General features: G+C 42.3%; 1 protein-coding gene and 1 pseudogene across 1 annotated transcript; both read right to left on the minus strand.

Annotated features, from left to right (window-relative positions):
- Positions 1–3,597: 3,597 nt before the first annotated feature.
- Positions 3,598–5,828, minus strand: LOC101730560 (cleavage stimulation factor subunit 3-like). The gene is made up of 3 exons (XM_031898204.1): positions 5,784–5,828; positions 5,210–5,270; positions 3,598–4,976 (listed from the first exon to the last, which is right to left on the minus strand). The coding sequence occupies exons 1-3, from the start codon at positions 5,826–5,828 to the stop codon at positions 4,753–4,755; spliced, it is 330 nt and encodes a 109-aa protein (XP_031754064.1). The 3' UTR covers positions 3,598–4,752.
- Positions 5,829–5,830: 2 nt separating this feature from the next.
- Positions 5,831–20,784, minus strand: LOC105945693 (annotated as a pseudogene).
- Between the last annotated feature and the right edge of the window lie 830 nt (positions 20,785–21,614).

Consider the following 21,614-nt stretch of genomic DNA (forward strand, 5'->3'; position numbering starts at 1 on the left):
TCCTTTTTAATTACTGGCTACAAATCTATTAAATGTCCCTGTCACAGTGTCTATGGCAGCTGGAAGCAACAAGCCAATTGATAGTTGAGCTGAGCTACCCACAGGTAGGGCCTTCCTATATGTTTATGTTTTTCCCTATTAATAACATTGGCATCAAACAACATGTTTTACTGTAAAATACCAGCCCTACCCGCGGGTCCCTACACCCCCTGAGCCTCTCCATCCACTTTTATCCCCCTTGATATTTTATGGGGTGTCGAGTTTTACAAGGTGGGAGCTTGTTTGTTTACTGTTTACTGTGTGACTGGAAGCATCCCCTGCAGCCTGTAGTCCTATAACTGTCATTGGCCTACATGTCCCAGCATCCCCTATCAGACCTGCAGCCTGTAGTCCTATAACTGTCATTGGCCTACATGTCCCAGCATCCCCTATCAGACCTAAATCTTGTAGTCCTATAACTGTCATTGACCTACATGTCCCAGCATCCCCTATCAGACCTAAATCTTGTAGTCCTATAACTGTCATTGACCTACATGTCCCAGCATCCCCTATCAGACCTAAATCTTGTAGTCCTATAACTGTCATTGACCTACATGTCCCAGCATCCCCTATCAGACCTGCAGCCTTTAGACCTATAACTGTCACTGAACTACATGACCCAGCATCCCCTATCAGACCTGCAGCCTGTTGTCCTATAACTGTCATTGGCCTACATGTTATACATACATACATATTTCATGAAACCCAAATAAGTGCCTGTAATCCTCCCCTCGCTTTCTATGGGATCCCCTCTATTTGAGAGCTGCCATTATTGCTACTCCCCCTATGTGCAGATTGATACCCCCCGGCCCATGTATTGGTACATTCTGTTTAACACTCAGACTCTCAGTATCTCTTGCTAGTAATGATGGCATCACATGGGCTGGAGCAAGGGATTGTGGGAGTTCTAGTAACAGCTGAGCGCTTCATGTTATGTAGCCATGCTCTCTAACAGGAGGGCCCCCACCAATCACAACTGGCATATACCACTACCCAAAGGCCCTGCTTTATCTATGCCCATTCTAATGGGAACCCATAAAAGCTGGGGGGGATTTAAAGGGGCAAATGATCAGATATTATTTTACAGACGGGTGAGATTTAGATGGGAACAGATCAGCAGGTCCCCTCACTATCCGGCATCAGTTTATAGGCCCGGCCATTTGTTTCCTAGAAGTTCTGCTCTGCCCAGAGATTTGCCCACAGTTATTTTGCTCCTATATATATATATTAGGCAGGTAGGAGGTCAGTACAAGATGGCACATCTGCCCCATCAGCCGCTCCTTACAGCTGGGTGCCATGTATAATGCCAGGCATGACAGGAGCGCATTGGAGTATAACAGTGTCAGTTCCCCAACCTGTGGCCCCCCAGCTGTTGCTACGGCTCCCTGCTTCCCTGTCAGATCCTTTAGGGTCTGTTTGTAAAATGGGAGAACTGGTCGAGGGTGTGAGTACTTATATAAGGCAGTGTATCCTGATGTGTGTAGCAGAGAGGGCCGGCACATATGAGCTCACAATCTCTTTTTTCCTTCTCCCCATAAAGTGAAAATTGTGAGCGATTCTGAGCGACTCTGGCGAGAATTTTTGTGATTTTTTTTTTGTGAGATATTCAGCGAGTTTCCAACTCACTTTTGACGCTTCTTAGGAAATAACATCTTCCATAGACGTCTGCTGATATCTCTTTTTTATACCCAACTGCTCTTTTAAGAGCAAGAAGACCGGGGCGCAATGCCATCCTGCGCCCCCTGGAGGAAGGAAAGGGAGCCGCTACGGTTACATTTGAATGAAGGGTCTGGATGTACAGAGTATAGAATGTAACAGAATCTTTCTCTTTTCCCACAGCGAGAGGCAGGATCAAGACCCCTCTCTGATATTTATAAGGTGAGTAGAAAAGAGGGTAAAACTGTGCCCCACTCACTGCTACTGCTGTAGGGGCTGCAGGTTTTGTACCCCGGGGAATATTATGTTATCAATAAAATCCCCCTTTTATTCTATTTTCCAGCCTCCTGATGGTCGGCTGACCAAGGGTGTGCTCCTCGGACAGGGCGGGCGCTGCAGCCGCAGTGGCTGCACCTCCATCGGAAGCCCCAGGAGTATCTAATTCTCAGATACCTGTTACTCCACCAGTGGCGTCTCCTCTCCCAATTACAGCTACACCACCAGCAGTGTATGTAACACTCTATACACAACCTCCACCCATCATCTCTATCTCCCCTTCAGCCATAGTTCCACCAGTGGCACTTTTTCTCCAGCCCAATTTTAATATCTGCAGCTCCACCAGTTGGATTCCTGCTTTTAGAGAGCACAATTCCAGCAGCGGCACCTCACTTTGTAGCTCTCATTCTCCTTTTCTTTCTTTGGCTCCACCACCAGCCCCTCTTTCTTTTTCTGCTGCTCCTCTACCAACAGACCACCATACTAATACATCATACAGTATTTGCAGTTCCACCAACCTCAGCTCAAACAGTGCATCCACCACCGTCAGTCTTAAGGTTCCCATATACTATAAGATCCGCTCGCTTGGCGATCGCCGGATCTTTACCCGATATCCCCACCTACGGGTGGGTGATATCGGGTAGGAAGTTGCTGTAAAAAAAATAATCAGAACGTTTGGCCCTGGGGCCAAACGATCGGATTACATTTGCAGCCATGGGCAGTCGGTTCCTGGACCGCATCAACGAGCTGATGCGGTCCCCGATCCGACCGGATTTTCTAACCTGGCTGATCGATATCTGGCCAATTTCAGGCCAGATATCGGTCGGCCAGGCCGCACGTTTCTGCCCATACACGGGCCGATTAGCTCTATCGGCCCGTGTATGGGGGCCTTTAGCCTCCAACATCTACATTTCAGACAAGCACAGCTCCAACACCCCCTCACAGCCCCCTACAGAGGCTCCTCCCTTCACAATCCACTAAAAATTCTGCCGAAACATTAGATAGCTTTAACAAAGCCATTTAGCAAGGTAAAAATACAGCAACACTGACATAAACCCTTAGTAGAAGTTGATACAGGGACTTGTTCGATTGCCCTTTGGGAGTCAGGAAGGAATTTTTCCCCCTCTGAGGCAAATTGGCTCCGACTTCAGATTGTTTTTTTCTGCCTTCCTCTGTATCAACTACTAAATAGGAACCTTCCATCTACACTAAAACTTAAAATAAATGAGTCCTTTCCAACCTAAATATGCATAACTTAAATACATCATATCTAAACTATAAATAAATATTTTAAAACATATTTGAATGGTGTTTTGCATTTTTATAGTATTGCCGGGAAAGTTTAGAGAGGAAGGAGACCTGTGGGGCAAGAGAAAAGGGTAATTAAAAAGAGATGGTGGAATCAGGGGGCAGAGAAATGGGTGAGGAGAGATACCTGAATGGAATACGCTCGGGCGCAGGCACATGTAGCCGATATACGCATGAAAACGCGAGAGAATGCAAAGTCTTGCGTTTTCATGCGTAAATCGGCTACATGTGCCTGCGCCCGAGTGTATTCCATTCATTCGGGTGCAGGCACAAGTAGCAGGCGTAAGGCTGAATTTTCGGCAAGCGTTTTTCCGCTTGCCGAAAAAATCAGCCCTACGCCACGTGTGGCATCAGCCTTAACATGGCACTGTCAGCAGAAGACTATTGCCCTGGATGAAAGCAGCTGATAAACACGCCATTGCCATGAGTATTATTGTTGGGGCAGAGAAATGGCAGGTCCCAACAGGCAAACAGGTGATTTAACTGCATGGGGGGGGGGGGACATGCCCTTGATCTGCATTGGCTTTTCATCATTAGCAGTCACGCCATAAGTTTTAATGTAGAGACTGGAGGCTGTTAGTGGGTGGGGGGCCATTTGTTAGGAACCCACCATTCACTATAACTTTGCCCTAGCACATGCGCTTTGGTGCTGCTGAAAAGTTCTCCTGTGTTTTAGAATGCGAAAGTGTCATTGGTTGGAAAGGCAATGGAGCCTGTTCCGGGATAAACCAATCAGGTCTGCAGGCAAACCAAGCTCAGCACCCTGTAGAATCACTATGGACGTTATATGGTCTCTCCTTTGTAACAATGCGCTACTAAATAGTTGTACGATGCTATGGTATAGCACAATCTCATTGGTAAGGTGGCGGATGTGTAAGTTGGGGGTAAAGAGATGTAAGACTGAAACTCAGCACTTTTTATCCATAATCCCACCCAACAGTGCTCAGAATGATTGGTCTAAAAATGCAAATGTTTAGCTAAATATTACAGTAAAAACCCCTTTTATAAAATGAGGCTTGATTGGTTGCCTGGACATCGACTGCATGCTGTTCATGTACCCATGTACCCACTGAAATGCGGCAGCTTGGTAAGGACAGTGCGAATGATTGCAATAATGAACAAAAACCAGCGTTGTGCATGGGGCCTTAAGCTTGCCATGTATGCCCACATCTGGTGAGGCATTTTGGCTAATTTTACCTGACCCTCTGGGCATGTATGGCAAATAAAGAACAATATAAATCTGGCCATACCTTGTATGATATCCACCTGTTCCATCCAGTATGGGTCAGCCCATGTATGGCCACTTTAAGGACAAGGAAAGACTGAATCACTTGGCTTGCTGACTAGTTAGGTACCCCCAGTAATTATTATCCGTTACCTCAGAGCCAGAGTTGTATTCTAGTGAGCACCATCTTTTTCCTTTCTCTGGATCATCCCTCTGGCCCTGGGCTCAGTAGTGTAAATGTTCAGCTTTTAGCTTCTACGTTGCAATCTACAAGCAATGTGCACCGCCCAGCCACAAGGAATCACTGAGAAAGGAAAGATGGCCACAGACCCCTTCTCTTCTTCATCGTCGGAATCCTCATTGGGTCTTTTCACAGATTTATTTAGTAGTGTGTTGACTTCAACTGGTCCGTTCCCCTCCATGTTCATCTCTGCCTGGCTTCCTGTAATGATCCTCACCGCCTCTTCCACTGCTGCAAAGACAGATACACATACATTGAAAGAGGCTCATTCAGCCAAGGGCAATCTGCAGCCACCCAGATGTTGTTCAACTACAATACCCATAACCCATTGCAGCCCTGGAAATCTAACTCCCATCCTCCTTAGCAAGACAAGAGCAAAAGCAGAACCGAGCTGAAAGAGCTGCAGGTAAATGCGTATGTGTTTCTGGAGCTTCGGTTTATAGGTGCACCAACAAAGCACTTACTGTCCGGCAGCTTGCACCTCCGCAAGATTTCCATAATCTCATCAACCTGTACGAATGGTCCCTTTGAAAAGAAATAAAATGGAATTTTATTAATTATTTTTTAAGGACTAACAGTTTATTGGCTGCCCAGAAGTATCACATTTTATAATAAACTGGGACAGTCAGTGGCGGAACTATAGGGGAAGCAGACCCTGTGTTTTAGAAAGCCAGTGGGACAGGGGAAGGCCGGGTAGAACTTGCAGTGCAGGGGAAGGGAGGGCACAGTATAAGGGAAGGGAGGGTTTTGTATAATGGGCGACTGGGATGGATCAGGAGGTGTGACCATGCTTCCTTCTGCAGGTCACTTTATTTTAACTAGGGCCACATTATTCTTGCTGGCAGGGTCCAAGGGCCGCAGGTGACCAATAGATTGATAGTTGGGGCCCCCTTGTTGGGGACGAGTCCTACTAACTTAGAATGGGGCTGTGTGATTGCTGATGGAAGCCCTGGTCCCAGTAGTGATGGGGCCATCAACATAAACAAAACAACGTATCCTTTGCAGCCTTTTCGCATTGCGGCCCTCTCCTCCTCTCACATTGTTCCTGGCTACAGTATCAAAGCAAAGGTAAGAACCCCACATTGCCAAAAAAAGCAAAATTACACACTAACCTGGAAGCAAATGGGGGGAGGAAGCAGCTTCATTAAGATCACTGCAGCTGGAGGGACTGGGAATACTCTGCCAGGAACAGGATGGAGTCCAGGTGCTACAGAACAGAAAAACATTGTTTTTAGCAGTTAATACACGCGGCTGTTCTACAATCCAATTCTATCAGCCCTATAAAAAGGAAAGGGAGAGCGATTACTAAATTGACCAATGGCAGCGGGCCAATGTGCAGGACTCCCAGGCAGATAACATGGTGCGCATGGAGGCATGGCACCCCCAGGAATGGATTAGTAGACAAAGAAGCAACTAGTTAGAATCAGCAAATAAAAGTCCTCATAAGGTTTTCCTAGTTAAATGAATATGAGTCAATTAGCTTTAAAAAGGCTTACGAGCTAAATGTCCCGTCTGGAAAGTGATCATCTGGGACGTGTTTGGGATACTCTGGTTTTCGGTCAACATCATCCTTCAGCGAAGGGGCTATGGATGGAGCTATCACAGGGTCTGGGATTAGTGCTGCCAGTTTGGCTCTCGATACATCCTAGAAATAAGAATGAGACATTACTGTCAATAAGTTAGGAGTGAGGCAGACAAATTTTCTTGTGCTAATTGACAATACTGCAAACCACCAATAGCAATCAGCCATATCTGTTCCTTTATTATTTAATCAAGCAGCAGTTTGCTGTTGCCTGAGAATCTTGAAAAAGAGAAGCAAAAGTGAAGGGAGTGAAAGAAATAAATGTGTCTCTGCTTGGTATAAAGGCATGGGAGCGGTAGAGGACGGCAGCTGCCGGCACATATACTAGAGACCAAAGATAAGCCCAAGCACCACGTTAATATATGAATCTAACATAATTCCCATAATAGAGTAAAGGCGGGATAGCTATATGCAGGTACAAACCCTGATCACAACATACCTTGTATCCCAAAGCTTTCAGTTCACTTGTGGAGCAGGGGTACAAGTCCATAAATTTGTATCTATCCACAAGAAGTGCTGTCTCCTTCCCTTCATACTCCTCCTTGAATGCTGTGTATCTCCTTTTTTCCACTTTCAGTATACTAGCTAAATCTCCAATGTTACTTTCAAAGGCCAGGAAGCGTGCCCAAATCTCACTGCAGAAATCAAGGGGGGAAAAAACAAGGAGAAACAATTCATTATTCCGAGACAAAGTGAACATTCCAGTTTGACAGACATTGTATACAGTTCACATTCAGCATATAACAGCAGCATTATGCAGCTTCGCTTTTGCTGTTCTTCCCATCCCTCTTCACTTTCCTCTTCCCCTGTGTTGTCCTTGTACACTTGCACGGGGATGAAGCCTGAGCCATGAGCAGGCAGGATTTAATCTGAGCAGGGGAATGGCAATACTGTTGCAAGAGAAGCAAAACTTGCACAGGGGCAGTGTATGAACTGAATAGAGTTTTATTGGAATTCTACCATATAAATATATGATGTTTCCCATGATATAGCTGAGGGTACAGGCCTGCTTAGGGCTCCACTGTGTAAAGCTTTTATGCTGCACTGGGAAAGGGATCATAAAATAAACCCTGCAGTCTGTGTTACATGACAGTGTAGAGCAAAAGGCTTAAGGCTGCGCAGGGGAAGGTTCGTGACTTGAGACTCTCACTGCAGTTTCTATGACTGGCCTTCCATATACGAAGTTTATATTCAGACTCACCCTGATTTTTCGGGAGGCAAACTTCCTGATGTTAAAACTCGTTCAAATAATACTCTTGTGTTATTGTCCACTGAAAAAAAATATTTAGGATTCGTTTAATATTATTTAACTTATTATAAAACCACACCTAAATTACTAAACATATACATATAACATACTATTTCACACATTTAGGTAAGTAAATGTGACCTGTCATAGAGCTGGGCGGTATGACCAAAAATTTATATCACGGTATTTTTCAAAATTATATCGGTATCACGGTATTTGACGGTATATAAATAAAAAATAAATAATAAATATTGGTGCCCCCCACAACCCCAACCCCCCCAACCACAACCCCAACACCCCCCCCACAACCCCAACACCCCCCCACAACCCCAACACCCCCCTCCCACAACTCCAACCCCCCTCCCACAACTCCAACCCCCCCACACAACTCCAACCCCCCCACAACCCCAACCACAACCCCGACCCCCCCCAACCCCAACACAACCCCCCACAACCCCCCCAACCCCCCCCCACAACCCCAACACCCCCCCCCCACAACTCCAACCACAACCCCCCAGCAGAACTTACCCAACTTGTGGTTCCTCCAGCGATGCGTCCTAGCGACGTCGCATGCGCGCTGACGTCACATGCGCGCTGACGTCACATGCGCACGAGCGCAACCCGGATATAATTGAAGAAAAATAGCAGGAGGCGCGCATACCGGTGTAGCGGTATGTTTAAAAACCATATCGTTTTTTTTTTTTAAAAACCGGTATACCGGTTAAACCGGTATACCACCCAGCACTAACCTGTCACATACAAACTTACAGGCAGTAGCTCCAGAACTTTTAAAGGGGCCAGTAAAATATATTTTGTCACCTAAGGCTACAAACATTTAGGTTAGTCATATAAACAATAAATACAATAATAATAGTACATTTGCTCATAAGAGAGGATCTCACCTATAATATAGGTTGGTCCAGGTGCTCATGCCCCAGACCCTCAGCCAAAGGGAGCCAACATGGATACGTCTCAAAAATAGAAAAAAGGCAGGCACTCCGGTCAAATCATTAGTGGATAGCAATTGTTCATGAGAAGTGGAGGTAAAATCAAAAAACTTTTTATTTAAAGCACTAATATTCCTAATGTCCAGCAACTTTATATAAACCTTAACTATTTATTAAAAACCATGTTATTCTTTGCAAGAGAACGTGTCCTTTCTGTTCATGTAAATCTCCAATACAGATACTGACCTCTTCGTAGTCTGCGTAGGCAAAATACAGCAACATGTTTTTCTTTAGAAGTGTACTGATTGCCCGCTCATAGATATTGGCAGCTTCATCGCTGAACAGTTTAGCGTTGTTCATGTCCTGTGATAGGAAGAAATGTAAAACCTTAAAACTGGAGCCATCAAGAGAAGCGCAGACTGATAGAGTTGAACTGACCCATGTGAAGCTGGCCACACACACAGCTGTACGACCTGACATTGGGTTTGATTTCAGCTTTAACGTTACATCATTGCATTATATATGGGCCTTTGTAAGGTAGTGTTGACAAAATGATCCTATTATAAATAAGTCAGTCTGTCAGACAGTAGATTCTTTTGCTAGTTCTTCCCATCAACAGGTGTATGGAGCTGCGTCAGACCCAACTGATAGGGCCATGCCACCCATCCCTACTTTCATATCCAATATTTGGAACCAAAGGATGAATAAGTGTTGTTTGGAATCAGTGTTGTTTGGAAATTCAAATGCTTGGTCAAATGAAACGCTCACTAGCCTGTGAGTGGCCAACTTAGACCAGTACTTCCCAGCGGAATGAAGATATCTGTCATACATTAGTATCATCAGTACCATGTAAATGAATTCAGTTAACTAAAAGGAGAATAAGGACAGTAAAGAGTACTATAAGCTTGAGTCCAACCAATCACATACCCCTTTTTCAGCAAGCAGCTTGCTAGATTGTTCAAGGTATTGTCCGGCTTCATACCAGATGTGCGGATGATGTCCCAGTACCAACAAACACTGCTCATATGCAAACATAACTGCAAAATAAATACAAACGTAGCTTATATAACAATATATTGGTGGGTGGGTGGGTGGGAAAGTGCTACAAACCAGTCACTGCTGTAAGTTACTTTACCTCTTTTTGTTATTAGGGTCTGGTCCTCTGTTCGCAGAGGGTTACTCTTCTCCCACTGTATATATTTTTTCCACATTTCCACCTGCTGTGCTTCCTGGGGTGTGTTTTGAGGAGGCACGGAAGGAGCATTGCGATCCAGACCTTTCATCACTGTTTCATATTCCTTAATCAAAATACATTTATACAGTCACACAAGAGATAAGCCAATTCTACTAGTATTGCCTTGACTGCTAAGTCTTGAAAGACAGTGAAGCCATTGTTAGGGTAATGTGTAATACAGGTATGGGATTTTTTTTATCCATAAAGTTCCGAATTATGGGAAGGCTATCTCTCATAGACTCCATTATAAGCAAATCATTCTAATGTTTAAAAATGATTTCCTTTTACTAAGTAATAAAGAAAAAGCTGAAAAAGAATTTAAGCAGGTATGGAGATCCAACTTATGTAAAGACCTGTTAACAGGAAAACCCCAAGTCCCCAGCATTCTAGATAACAGATTCCATACCAGTGTTTTTTTTATACTGCAATAACAACACATTTGTGGCCTAACAAATCAGTTATCACTTGCTAGCAATAACGGAACTGAATGGAACATACAGCAGTGATTGTAGACCAATAATTAAATATATATATATCATGTCTCCTAGCCTGTAAGACACACAGAGCACAAAGCTCAGTAAATTCAAACTTGTTCAGAATAAAATAAAATAAACCGCCCATCCACTGAAACAGCTGGGATTACCTTTGCAACTCTTCTTGCATTCATGTAATCTCTACTTCTGTCTTCAATCATTTTCTTTGCCAAATGGATGTTGATACCCTAAAGAATATTTAGAGAGTTATTTCCATTTCCATTTTTAATGCCTTTAAGAGGCAGTGTACTCCCCTTTTCGACACTAGTGCAATGAATCGGCTTGCTGTGAATGTGCTGACATTGTTTTGCCTTTTGTATTAATTAAGAAATATCTCATTTTATTTGTTATTTCTTGCATTTAACAAAGCAAAATCTAAGAATGAAGGTAGTCACTATTTTCTTCTTTGCCCTACAAAGGTAAGACAAATCAGCAGAGAAGCCCTCTATATAAATCCCTCCCGTTCCCCAGCTGCAGCCAGTTATTAGGCTATTAGTTAAGGGTCAGTTCAATATACAAAGGCTTCTTAGTGGACTGCTCCCTCGTTTTGATTGCACTCATACAAAAAAAGGGCTTTTGTTACTCTCTTACTATATATGTCCCGATTCTGGGCGTAGAGCTTTAAATTATGCAATTTACCTCTTCATACTTGTTGTAATCCCTCCAAAGCTGTTCGATGTTAATCATGGGGTTGACACAGCCTCGCTGGTAAACTCTGCGGACGGCTGTAATTCTTTGGTTCTCAGCATAAGATCCCACAGCTTCACTATATGCCAAAAATAAAGACGATATAGAGACATTCAAGCATATTGTTTTATAGGTATAAAGCTAGGAAACATATTCTTTGTTTTAGCCTTTATTATTTAGTGACAGTAAGTCAAACATTCTGTTGTCAGTTTTATATTTAGGAGATTATTTGGGAAAAACTAAGCTGGCAGCTCTGTACTTAGCCTGGCATTTTGCATATCAAGCAGCTCATGGTGTTTGCAGACTGGCATTTGGATGGGCAGGCAGTGGCAAGGAATTTGGGGCATTTTGTTATCAGCTGGCATTATTTTCTTCAAAAGTAATGTTTTAAAGTAGTACACCACAAATAATGGGATTTTTCCCCATTAGCTTTCTGCTTCTTTTTTGTTGTATATACTTTAAAAATCCATTAATTTCCCCTTTCGTGTTTCCCAGTGGAAATTCGGAAAGGTGGTTCTGACTACTTGGCCAGCACAGCGTCTCTGGGTGCAGATCACCATTCTGCACACTGAAGCAGACACATGGTTTCTTGGCCTGTGAAATTGGGAAAAAGGTAGAGAGCAGACCAGGCTTTGTTTTCTAGCAGAACAAAAAATTTTATCTTTATTGGAAGACAGTGTTGCTGTCCACTTTTTTCCAATTTGACATTTTGAGGGAGAATGGAAAGCCTAGGCACATGCAGCACTCTCTCCCATTGGTAGCAGTGGTGAGCTTGAGCAGCAACAATTGCATTTTAATTCTACATAGCCAAAGGCTACACTACAAACAGGCTTTTCATGCGTCTGCACCCGAAACCACTGCACTGGCCCAAGCGCAAGCATATGGTGCTGATTTAGGAAGTGAATACATTCTGGGTGTCTTCACCCAGGAATATTCAAAAAATAATTGCAGCCTAGAGGCTTTATACGTTTTACCTTTGTGTGGTTTATCCTCAGGCTGAGAATCAGACCCATGAGGCTGTAGCCTAAATTTGAATCTCTGCTACTCAGCAGCTGCAATTAAACAAGTGTGTGCTTGCTAAACTATAGCTGTGTGATGCTATTTAGGTATTTTGGTTTAACGCAGCCATTGCTCCAAGATACCAGAACTTACTGTGTTCCTAATGTTGCTGTCTGGAACATGGAGCTTTCAGGAAATTGATGTAGTCGACCCATATCTGCAGAGAGAAGAACGGCAACATTAGCCTAGGCACAGTCCTAACCGTAAGGCAATGACTTGAGGAAAGAACAAGGAGTTACCTGATAGGACATGATTTCCATGCCAATTTTATCAAGCGCAAAGTCATACGCCTGTGCCATTTTCTCCCTAGAAGAAAAAGCAGAATAAAAATTATTAGCATTGGTATACAAAGGGGCAAGATTCATAGCCTCTGAGGCACAATATGGAACCTCTCCCTCTCTTTAATGGCTGGCTATCCTGGGTGAAAAAGAGGTTGTCATTAATACAGTCCTGGCAAATGACGGACAGATGAAGTAGGGCAAAGTTTGTATTTGAGTGTCTTTTAACTGTTTCTGTGCCAGTGAGGAAAACAACTGTGCTCACTGTCCCCAAGTAAAAAAAGAGCCATGTTGGCTGTTTTGAAGCACTAACATCACCCACTGGCATCAGATGGAAACTATGCAGGTCATCCTCTACCTTTTGCCCAAAAAATGTCACCAGTGAATGTTCTTGCCATAATTAGGGGAGCAAGGCAATTGCAGAGCTCCTCCCTTATGTCAGTTGGAAGTGACATGCATCAAGTCACGGTGCGACACATGTAGGGTGTTCTGAACACAAAAAGGTTCTGAAAAAGTCATTCATGACCCCTGGGGGCACAAATGCAAGAGCACAAAGTAGTGCCAGGTGTCCCCCTTCGCGTCACACTCTGCATTGAGTGCCAGATGAAAAATCCAGAGCTCAGTGACGAGCGCAGGGCCAGAAGGCGCCACTAGCTCCAACGCAGGTCACACCTCCTGCTGCTCTGTACCTTATGCTTCTGAATGAGGCAAAATGTACAAGACAGAAGGAGGAATGCCTATGCACCCCACGCATTACTAATACAGCACTGTCTAACGCAGTCAGCCCTGTATTAGTGAAGGGAGTTTCAGGTCTCTAAAATGGAGGGCAGATGACTTTTTCCACCAGAGGCCACTGTTTCATTGGAGCCTGTGTATGAGATTTAGCTGGTTGCTTTGCAATATAAAGATACATATCTCATTCCCTCTGCAGAATAACAGGTGTCAATATTTTACTAAACATTTACAGAGAAACAGAATAATGTAAACCCTATTTACAGACAGGCTATAGTTGCAATTTACAGTAGCCACGCACGGTGCTTGGCCGGAATGACAAATTAGTAACCGATTATGGTGGAATATGGTGATTTTCTGATAACCAAAAAGGGGCACATTTACATTTTCAGGTGGCTCATTGCCATTGAATTCCAGTTGATTCAGTATGTTACCCGGCTGCCACAGACGGCTGAAATCTTCCCTGGACTTGGTGGTATCTCCAGGGTCCCCATAGCGAAAAGACTTAGACACCAGATAAGCACATTACTATGACAGTACTAAAACAAGAATGAGGGCTACAGTACAGAAGCAAAGCTAAACTAACCAAACAAAACTAAGACTTGTATTTGTTTGGTGTCGGTGTTGCAAATATAGCCCATGGCAGGAGGAAAGAAAACCGTAGTATTTTTGCAGCCTATTACTTACTTGTAGCTTGGCAGTTTCCGTTTGGTTTCCCGCACATAGGACACATAGCATTTCCACAGATCTATGTGCAAGACTTTCATGAGGCACCTCTGGAACAGCTGTGGACAGAATTGGAGGAGAAAACTTTAGACCCTTAAAAGTTTGATGTGTGTGTTATAGAAGTAGTGGGTATTTGGAATCTCTGGTTTGAGCTGGTGATTATGAAATTGCAGCAAAACGTACATCATTTGGGGCAGCACGTGCTCACTTGGGATACACAGCATATATAGTTACAGATTCAAACGGGGTCACTCCCCTGGCACAGACACATTGGGGGTAGAGAGGCAGCCAGACAATCCCATTTCAAGCAGCTGGTTGCCTAGTATGCAGATATTAGGGTGCCAATGGGCTACACATACAGTGCCATGCTAATCTCTAAATGCTCGGTTTTACTTTGAAGCACATAGGTGATTTCTTTTTCCAATGATAGCTTGCCTCTGGTCCAATGCACACACGGGGAAAGTCCCTCAAGCTAACAGCACTGGAGCTCTAGTCATTAGAATAAATGTTGCTGGATGCGAGATAACCAGTAGGAAACAGAGATTAGCCCACACCATATAGTAAGGCTTTGGTATAATATTATTGTAGCTTGCAAGTACCCTAATATTATGGGTAGCAAACCTAAATTTAAAATATGTTAGTGAATAATCCCCCCATTAAATAGGGATATTATTAGACACCAATGCCTATAAACCATATACAGATAATGGAATATTTTGCAACAGCTCAAACTGAGCTAAGTAAAGCTATATTTGGGATTTTTTGTTTTTATTGTTGAAACTGCTTGCCCTTAGAATTAACCCTTCCCTGCCAGCTGCACTTTGTCTAGCAATATTCTTTTCCCACTGACAATAACGTAACGTGAAAATACAGTATCTTTGTTAATGCAGGCATTTCTGTAAATGTATATTTTTCTGCAGCTCTCGCTTTGGAATTTAAAGTCAGGGCACCTTGGACCTTAGCAGCCTAGATAATGTCTTAATGACCAATTGAAAGATGAGTAGGGCAGGTTCTGATAAGAAATTGAAATAATGAAAAACTTAGAATGAATCTGCTTTCTGCTCTGTATTACTACACAGTTGGACCTCTCTTTGTTGCTTAAACAGCCTCTACTCTTCTGGGAAGACTTTCCATTGTAAAATAGGATTTGCCTCCATTCATACCTAAGAAAATTGGCACTAATGTTAGGGATCAGGCCTGGCTCACATCTGAGCCAATTTGGGATTTCTGTATAGAACAGGGGTGTCAAACTCAATCACATAAGGGGGCCGAAATCTAAAACACAGGCTAAGTCGCGGGCCAAATTTTTTATAAATATACTTAGTAAGATACTAAGGGGTATATTTATTACAATGTGTAAAAAGTGGAGTAAGACATTACTGGTGATGTTGCTCATAGCAGCCAATAGATGCTTTGCTACTATTGAAATCTGATTACTGATTGAATGCCCTGGGCAACATTACTGGTAATGCTTCACTCCACTTTTTACACAGCATGATAACTATACCCCTTAGTCTTAGTTACTATGTGAGGAGATGTTGCCTGGTGTGCCGTAGGCAGGGCACCAATGTACTAGGGGGGCACTGCTCTTGGCACCAATGTACTAGGGGGGCACTGCTGCTGGGCACCAATGTACTAGGGGGGCACTGCTGCTGGGCACCAATGTACTAGGGGGGCACTGCTGCTGGGCACAGAGTTAAATTTTTTAACATTTTCTAATGGTGGTGTGCCTCGTGATTTTTTTCATGAAACAAGTGTGCCTTTGCCCAAAAAAGGTTGAAAAACACTGGTATAGAACATAAAAATTCTTCCACTCCCATCTCAGCAAACCCATTCTGTATGAGTCTTGTTTTACACGATGGGTTATCTTCCTGCTGAAATGGGACCAATGTAGGAAGCATGGAGTTGTTAAAGGAACAGTAACACCAAAAAATGAAAGTGTATAAAAGTAACTAAAATATAATGTGCTGCTGCCCTGCACTGGTAAAAGTTGTGTGTTTACTTCAGAAAGTCTACTATAATTTATATATTAAGCTGCTGTGTAGCCATGGAGGCAGCCATTCAAAGGAGAAAAGGCACAGGCACATAGCAGATAACAGATAAAACACTATTGTATTCTACAGAACTTGTCTGTTATCTGCTAAGCAAACCTGTGCCTTTTCTCCTTTTTTCCAGCCTGAATGGCTGCCCCCGGGGCTACACAGCAGCTTATTATATAAATTATAGTAGTGTTACTGTAGCAAACACACCAGTTTTACCAGTGCAGGGCAACAGTGCATTATATGTTTATTACTTTAAAGCTCTTTTATTTTTTGGTGTTACTGTTCCTTTAAGAATTACACTGGATAATGTAGCAGCACCTGTGTCAGTTTTAGTAATATAATTCTAAGCAGCTTAAATATTCTATTTTCATCATGAAAAAAAAATTGTTTTTGGGTGTAGAACCTTTAAATTCCAGTAATCAGAATGCATGAATAATTTTGCCCATATGGTGTATATAGGGTACAACAAACCTTTTCATTACTTTTTACAAAATCTTTCCCAAGTCCAGGGTTCAATAAAATGTTGGACCCACAGATAAAATGAGCAACTTAAGTTCCGAGGAGTTGTGCCCCAAATGGTCTCCTAACCTGCTGAACAACAAGTTTGGGGCACAACGGCTGAGGCTCCAGTCAAAAGTCAGTGGCAGAATTTTTTCCCCCACCCAAAGAGGGGGTTCTGTTGGCTAACATTTTGGAGAAATATATACCCTTTAGTTCTTGTAGTACCGAAACATAAGGTTCATAAGGTGAACCTACTACTCTACATGGCCAAAACCATCCTGACACGCCTTCTAATTACTGGAATTGGCTAATTAAGTCACAGCCATCATTGCTAACTCACATACCCCTGCCTCATACAATGACATTCCTTTGTGCTTCCTACTTTGTAGCAACAGTTTGGGGAAGGTCCTATTTCTATTTTAGCACTATAATGCCCCCAGGCACAGAGTCAGGCCCGTACAGAGGGGTTTGCTAAGACAGGAGTGAAAGAACTTGACACAGAGCCCTGAACTCAACCCACTGAACACCTCTGAACTTAACTGGAATCCCTATTCAGGCCTGATCCCAACATCAGCACCAAGCCTCTTAAGTATGGATAGAAGCAAACCCTACCAACAATGATGGAGCATCTATTGAAAAGCCTTCCTTTTAATAAGAACAGGGGAGCAACAGAGCAGCAAAGCAAGGACCAACTTGATATTAAGACCTATTGGTTTCAGAATGAGATGTTGGGAAGATGTGCCCACATACCTTTGGCCATATATTTGTTAAGCGTAACAACTTGGGCTCTGATGAGCAACAAGATGCTATTCACAATTTAACACCACGTTGATCACAAGCGGATAGTCGGGGAATCACTAAAATAAACATTGATAGTCAGAGGGAATTCTTACATGGGCAGCTTACTCCTTTTTTGAAATAAGGGCAATGAAAAGGCCTTGTGCTGAACATACTTTATACCTATTGTATTAATTGTGTAAAGCCTATGCATTGTTATTTCTAGACAATAAAAAAGGAGCCACTCCATGCCTTGTCCTTGCAAGGAAGATAATCCCTCTGCATAATGGACTACTGTTTAGTTGTAAGACAAAACAGTCACAACTAAGGGTTAAGAGACCAGGTTCGGTATCTGAGTTAAACTAACTGAACTAATTAATATTAAGTTAGGAAGAGTGAAAGCAAAATACATTTTACTAAAAAAAAATGTAATTAAATTAGAATGAATGAATGAATGAATTAAAAAAATTTAATTAAAGTAAATTAGAATGAATGAATTTAGAATGAATTTTTAGCACTATTCCTTTTGCTTATGAAGAAAATAGTTGTACATAGGTGTATACTGCCCCTTTAAATGAGACCCTTACATTCCAAACTGGAAAGCCGCAGAACAAAAATATTAATGGGAACCATATGTTCCCTAGATGCTACGTACAGTGGAGGAAATAATTATTTGACCCCTCACTGATTTTGTAAGTTTGTCCAATGACAAAGAAATGAAAAGTCTCAGAACAGTATCATTTCAATGGTAGGTTTATTTTAACAGTGGCAGATAGCACATCAAAAGGAAAATCGAAAAAATAACTTTAAATAAAAGATAGCAACTGATTTGCATTTCATTGAGTGAAATAAGTTTTTGAACCCCTACCAACCATTAAGAGTTCTGGCTCCCACAGAGTGGTTAGACACTTCTACTCAATTAGTCAACCTCATTAAGGACACCTGTCTTAACTAGTCACCTGTATAAAAGACACCTGTCCACAGAATCAATCAATCAAGCAGACTCCAAACTCTCCAACATGGGAAAGACCAAAGAGCTGTCCAAGGATGTCAGAGACAAAATTGTAGACCTGCACAAGGCTGGAATGGGCTACAAAACCATTAGCAAGAAGCTGGGAGAGAAGGTGACAACTGTTGGTGCGATTGTTCGAAAATGGAAGGAGCACAAAATGACCATCAATCGACCTCGCTCTGGGGCTCCACGCAAGATCTCACCTCGTGGGGTGTCAATGATTCTGAGAAAGGTGAAAGCATCCTAGAACTACACGGGGGAGTTAGTTAATGACCTCAAATTAGCAGGGACCACAGTCACCAAGAAAACCATTGGAAACACATTACACCGCAATGGATAAAAATCCTGCAGGGCTCGCAAGGTCCCCCTGCTCAAGAAGGCACATGTGCAGGCCCATCTGAAGTTTGCCAATGAACACCTGAATGATTCTGTGAGTGACTGGGAGAAGGTGCTGTGGTCTGATGAGACCAAAATAGAGCTCTTTGGCATTAACTCAACTCGCTGTGTTTGGAGGATGAAAAATGCTGCCTATGACCCCCAAAACACCGTCCCCACCGTCAAGCATGGGGGTGTAAACATTTTGCTTTGGGGGTGTTTTTCTGCTAAGGGCACAGGACAACTTATTCGCATTAACGGGAAAATGGACGGAGCCATGTATCGTGAAATCCTGAACGACAACCTCCTTCCCTCTGCCAGGAAACTGAAAATGGGTCGTGGATGGGTGTTCCAGCACGACAATGACCCAAAACATACAGCAAAGGCAACAAAGGAGTGGCTCAAGAAGAAGCACATTAAGGTCATGGAGTGGCCTAGTCAGTCTCCGGACCTTAATCCAATAGAAAACCTATGGAGGGAGCTCAAGCTCAGAGTTGCACAGAGACAGCCTCGAAACCTTAGGGATTTAGAGATGATCTGCAAAGAGGAGTGGACCAACATTCCTCCTAAAATGTGCGCAAACTTGGTCATCAATTACAAGAAACGTTTGACCTCTGTGCTTGCAAACAAGGGTTTTTCCACTAAGTATTAAGTCTTTTTTTGTTAGAGGGTTCAAAAACTTATTTCACTCAATGAAATGCAAATCAGTTGCTATCTTTTATTTAAAGTTATTTTTTCAATTTTCCTTTTGATGTGCTATCTGCCACTGTTAAAATAAACCTACCATTGAAATGATACTGTTCTGAGACTTTTCATTTCTTTGTCATTGGACAAACTTACAAAATCAGCGAGGGGTCAAATAATTATTTCCTCCACTGTATGTTTCCTTTTCTATGGATTTAACATTTCTTTTTTTTTTTTTTTAAATATACTTAAAATATACTATAAACCTGTTATCCAGAAAGTTCCAAATTACAGAAAGGCCATCTCCCACAGACTCTATTTTAAGGAAATAATTCACTTTTTTAAAAATGATTATTTTTATTCTGTAATAATAAAACAGTACTTGTACTTGATCCCAACTAAGATATAATTACCCCTTATTGGGGCAGAACAGCCCTATTGGGTTTATTTAATGGTTAAATGATTCCCTTTTCTCTGTAATAATAAAACAGTACCTGTACTTGATCCAAACTAAGATATAATTACCCCTTATTGGGGGCAGAACAGCCCTATTGGGTTTATTTAATGGTTAAATGATTCCCTTTTCTCTGTAATAATAAAACAGTACCTGTACTTGATCCCAACTAAGATTTAATTAATCCTTATTGGAGGCAAAATAATCCTTTTGGGTTTATTTAATGGTTAAATTATTTTTTAGCAGATTTAGGTATGGAGATCTAAATTACGGAAATATCCCTTATCTGGAAAACCCCAGGCCCCGAGCATTCTGGATAACAGGTCCCATACCTGTAGCATTTCATGGTGAATCCTTTCTTCACATGTATGAGCTCCCCAGACATATTATGTGCATGTATATACACTGTTTATTACAGTGGAGCAGCTGAAGATATCAGACAAACAGTAGCCCATCTGGCCATGCAGGGGGAAGGCTGTACCTCACACACCTGTTTATGGGCAGTTTTACTGGATGGACCGTATTATTGTATAAATACATGTACGAGGCAGTAGGTTCTCTGGACACTCACCTTTTCAACTTTGTCATCATTTTTAGCTTTTACCTGTAGTGAAATTGAACAGAAAATTGGTTAAGGATGCCCTTCTTCAACTCAAAGTTTTTCATACAAGGCCAACTTAAACATGCTTTTAATAAAATGTTATTTTTCCCCAGGGTTCCACCAAATCAAATACAAATTTCAGGACTGAGCTGAATTAGAGAACTTTTTGCAGGATTCGGACGCAGCTGTTTGTCCAAACCAAATCTGAACCATTACATTGAGGTGCCTTTATACGCCAGACAAATTAAACCGGTATATATCTGTTCCCAAAGGATTCTGCGCAGCAGTTTAACTCTACTCAAATGTAACTATACAAATAAGAGTTCTGATTCGTTTCCGCATTGGGCTAAATCAGTTGTAGATTCGATGCATCCTAGTTAATTCTGCAGTTTTTGTGCATCAGGATCTGCAGTAGGGATAATATAACGGAGTATTATATGATTGCTCCAAATAAGGGGTGGCCAATACGTCGATCGCGGTCCACCAGTCGATCCCCAGTGGATTTCTGCGTGAATGCTTACATACGCTGCATCGCCTACGTACGCATTCACGCCACACTTCCGCATTCCGCGTCAGTCCGGTCGATCGCGACCGAGTCTGGCCACCCCTGCTCCAAATCCTTGGTTATCAAAAATGGTGCTGAAAGCCTTAGCCTGATGCTAAATGTGCTGTTTGACCAACACACAAAGGAATAATAGTTGCCATCTAAATGCCTTTAGCTGCCTCTCACCACCTATTTCTAATATACATAGTTAGGCTAAAATGTAATCTATAAGGACTGGAGCAGGCAGATGTCTAACATAATAGCCAGAACACTACTTCCTCCTTTACAACCCTCTAAGCCGATATTTAGTGACCAATCAGTGACTTGCGGGGGGGCATATGGGACAAAACTGCTGTTAGTTTGCATTTGACCTGCGGGCTCACAAACTAACTGAACAATAATGTCCCATGTGGTCCCCCCTAAAGTCACTGACTACTTCCTGCTTTCAGCTTTCTAACCTCTTAGTTAGTGTTCTGGTCATTATGTTAGACATCTGTCCATTCCAGCCTTAATAGATTACATTTTTGCCTAATGTAGGAATTAGAAATGTTTTTTTTTTTCATTTTGGACAGTCTATTTTATCCAGTTTCATTTTCACACTGAACTGTTCCTTTAAAGGGGGTTCACCTTTAAATTAACTTTTTATAAGTCATAGAATGTTCAGTTCTAAACAATTTTTAATTTGACTTCATTATTTATTTTTCATTGTTTATGAATTATTTGCCGTCTTCTTCTGATTCTTTCCAGCTATGAAATGGAGGTCACTGACCCCAGAAGACAAAACAAACTTGATCTGTGATTGATCTTTTCATTACTTATCTTACTATTCCGTTCCTCTTCTATTCATAGTCC

This window comes from Xenopus tropicalis, chromosome 3 (genome assembly GCF_000004195.4).
Source record: "Xenopus tropicalis strain Nigerian chromosome 3, UCB_Xtro_10.0, whole genome shotgun sequence".
Lineage (NCBI taxonomy): Eukaryota > Metazoa > Chordata > Amphibia > Anura > Pipidae > Xenopus > Xenopus tropicalis.

Coding starts and splice junctions, on each gene's coding strand:
- LOC101730560 (XM_031898204.1), bottom strand. CDS start 5,828: ATGTGGGGTTCTTACCTTTGCTTTGATACTGTAGCCAGGAACAAT. Junction 5,271..5,783: donor ATACTGTAGCCAGGAACAAT/GTGAGAGGAGGA, acceptor TTCTTTTCAAAG/GGACCATTCGTACAGGTTGA. Junction 4,977..5,209: donor GAGGTGCAAGCTGCCGGACA/GTAAGTGCTTTG, acceptor CTGTCTTTGCAG/CAGTGGAAGAGGCGGTGAGG.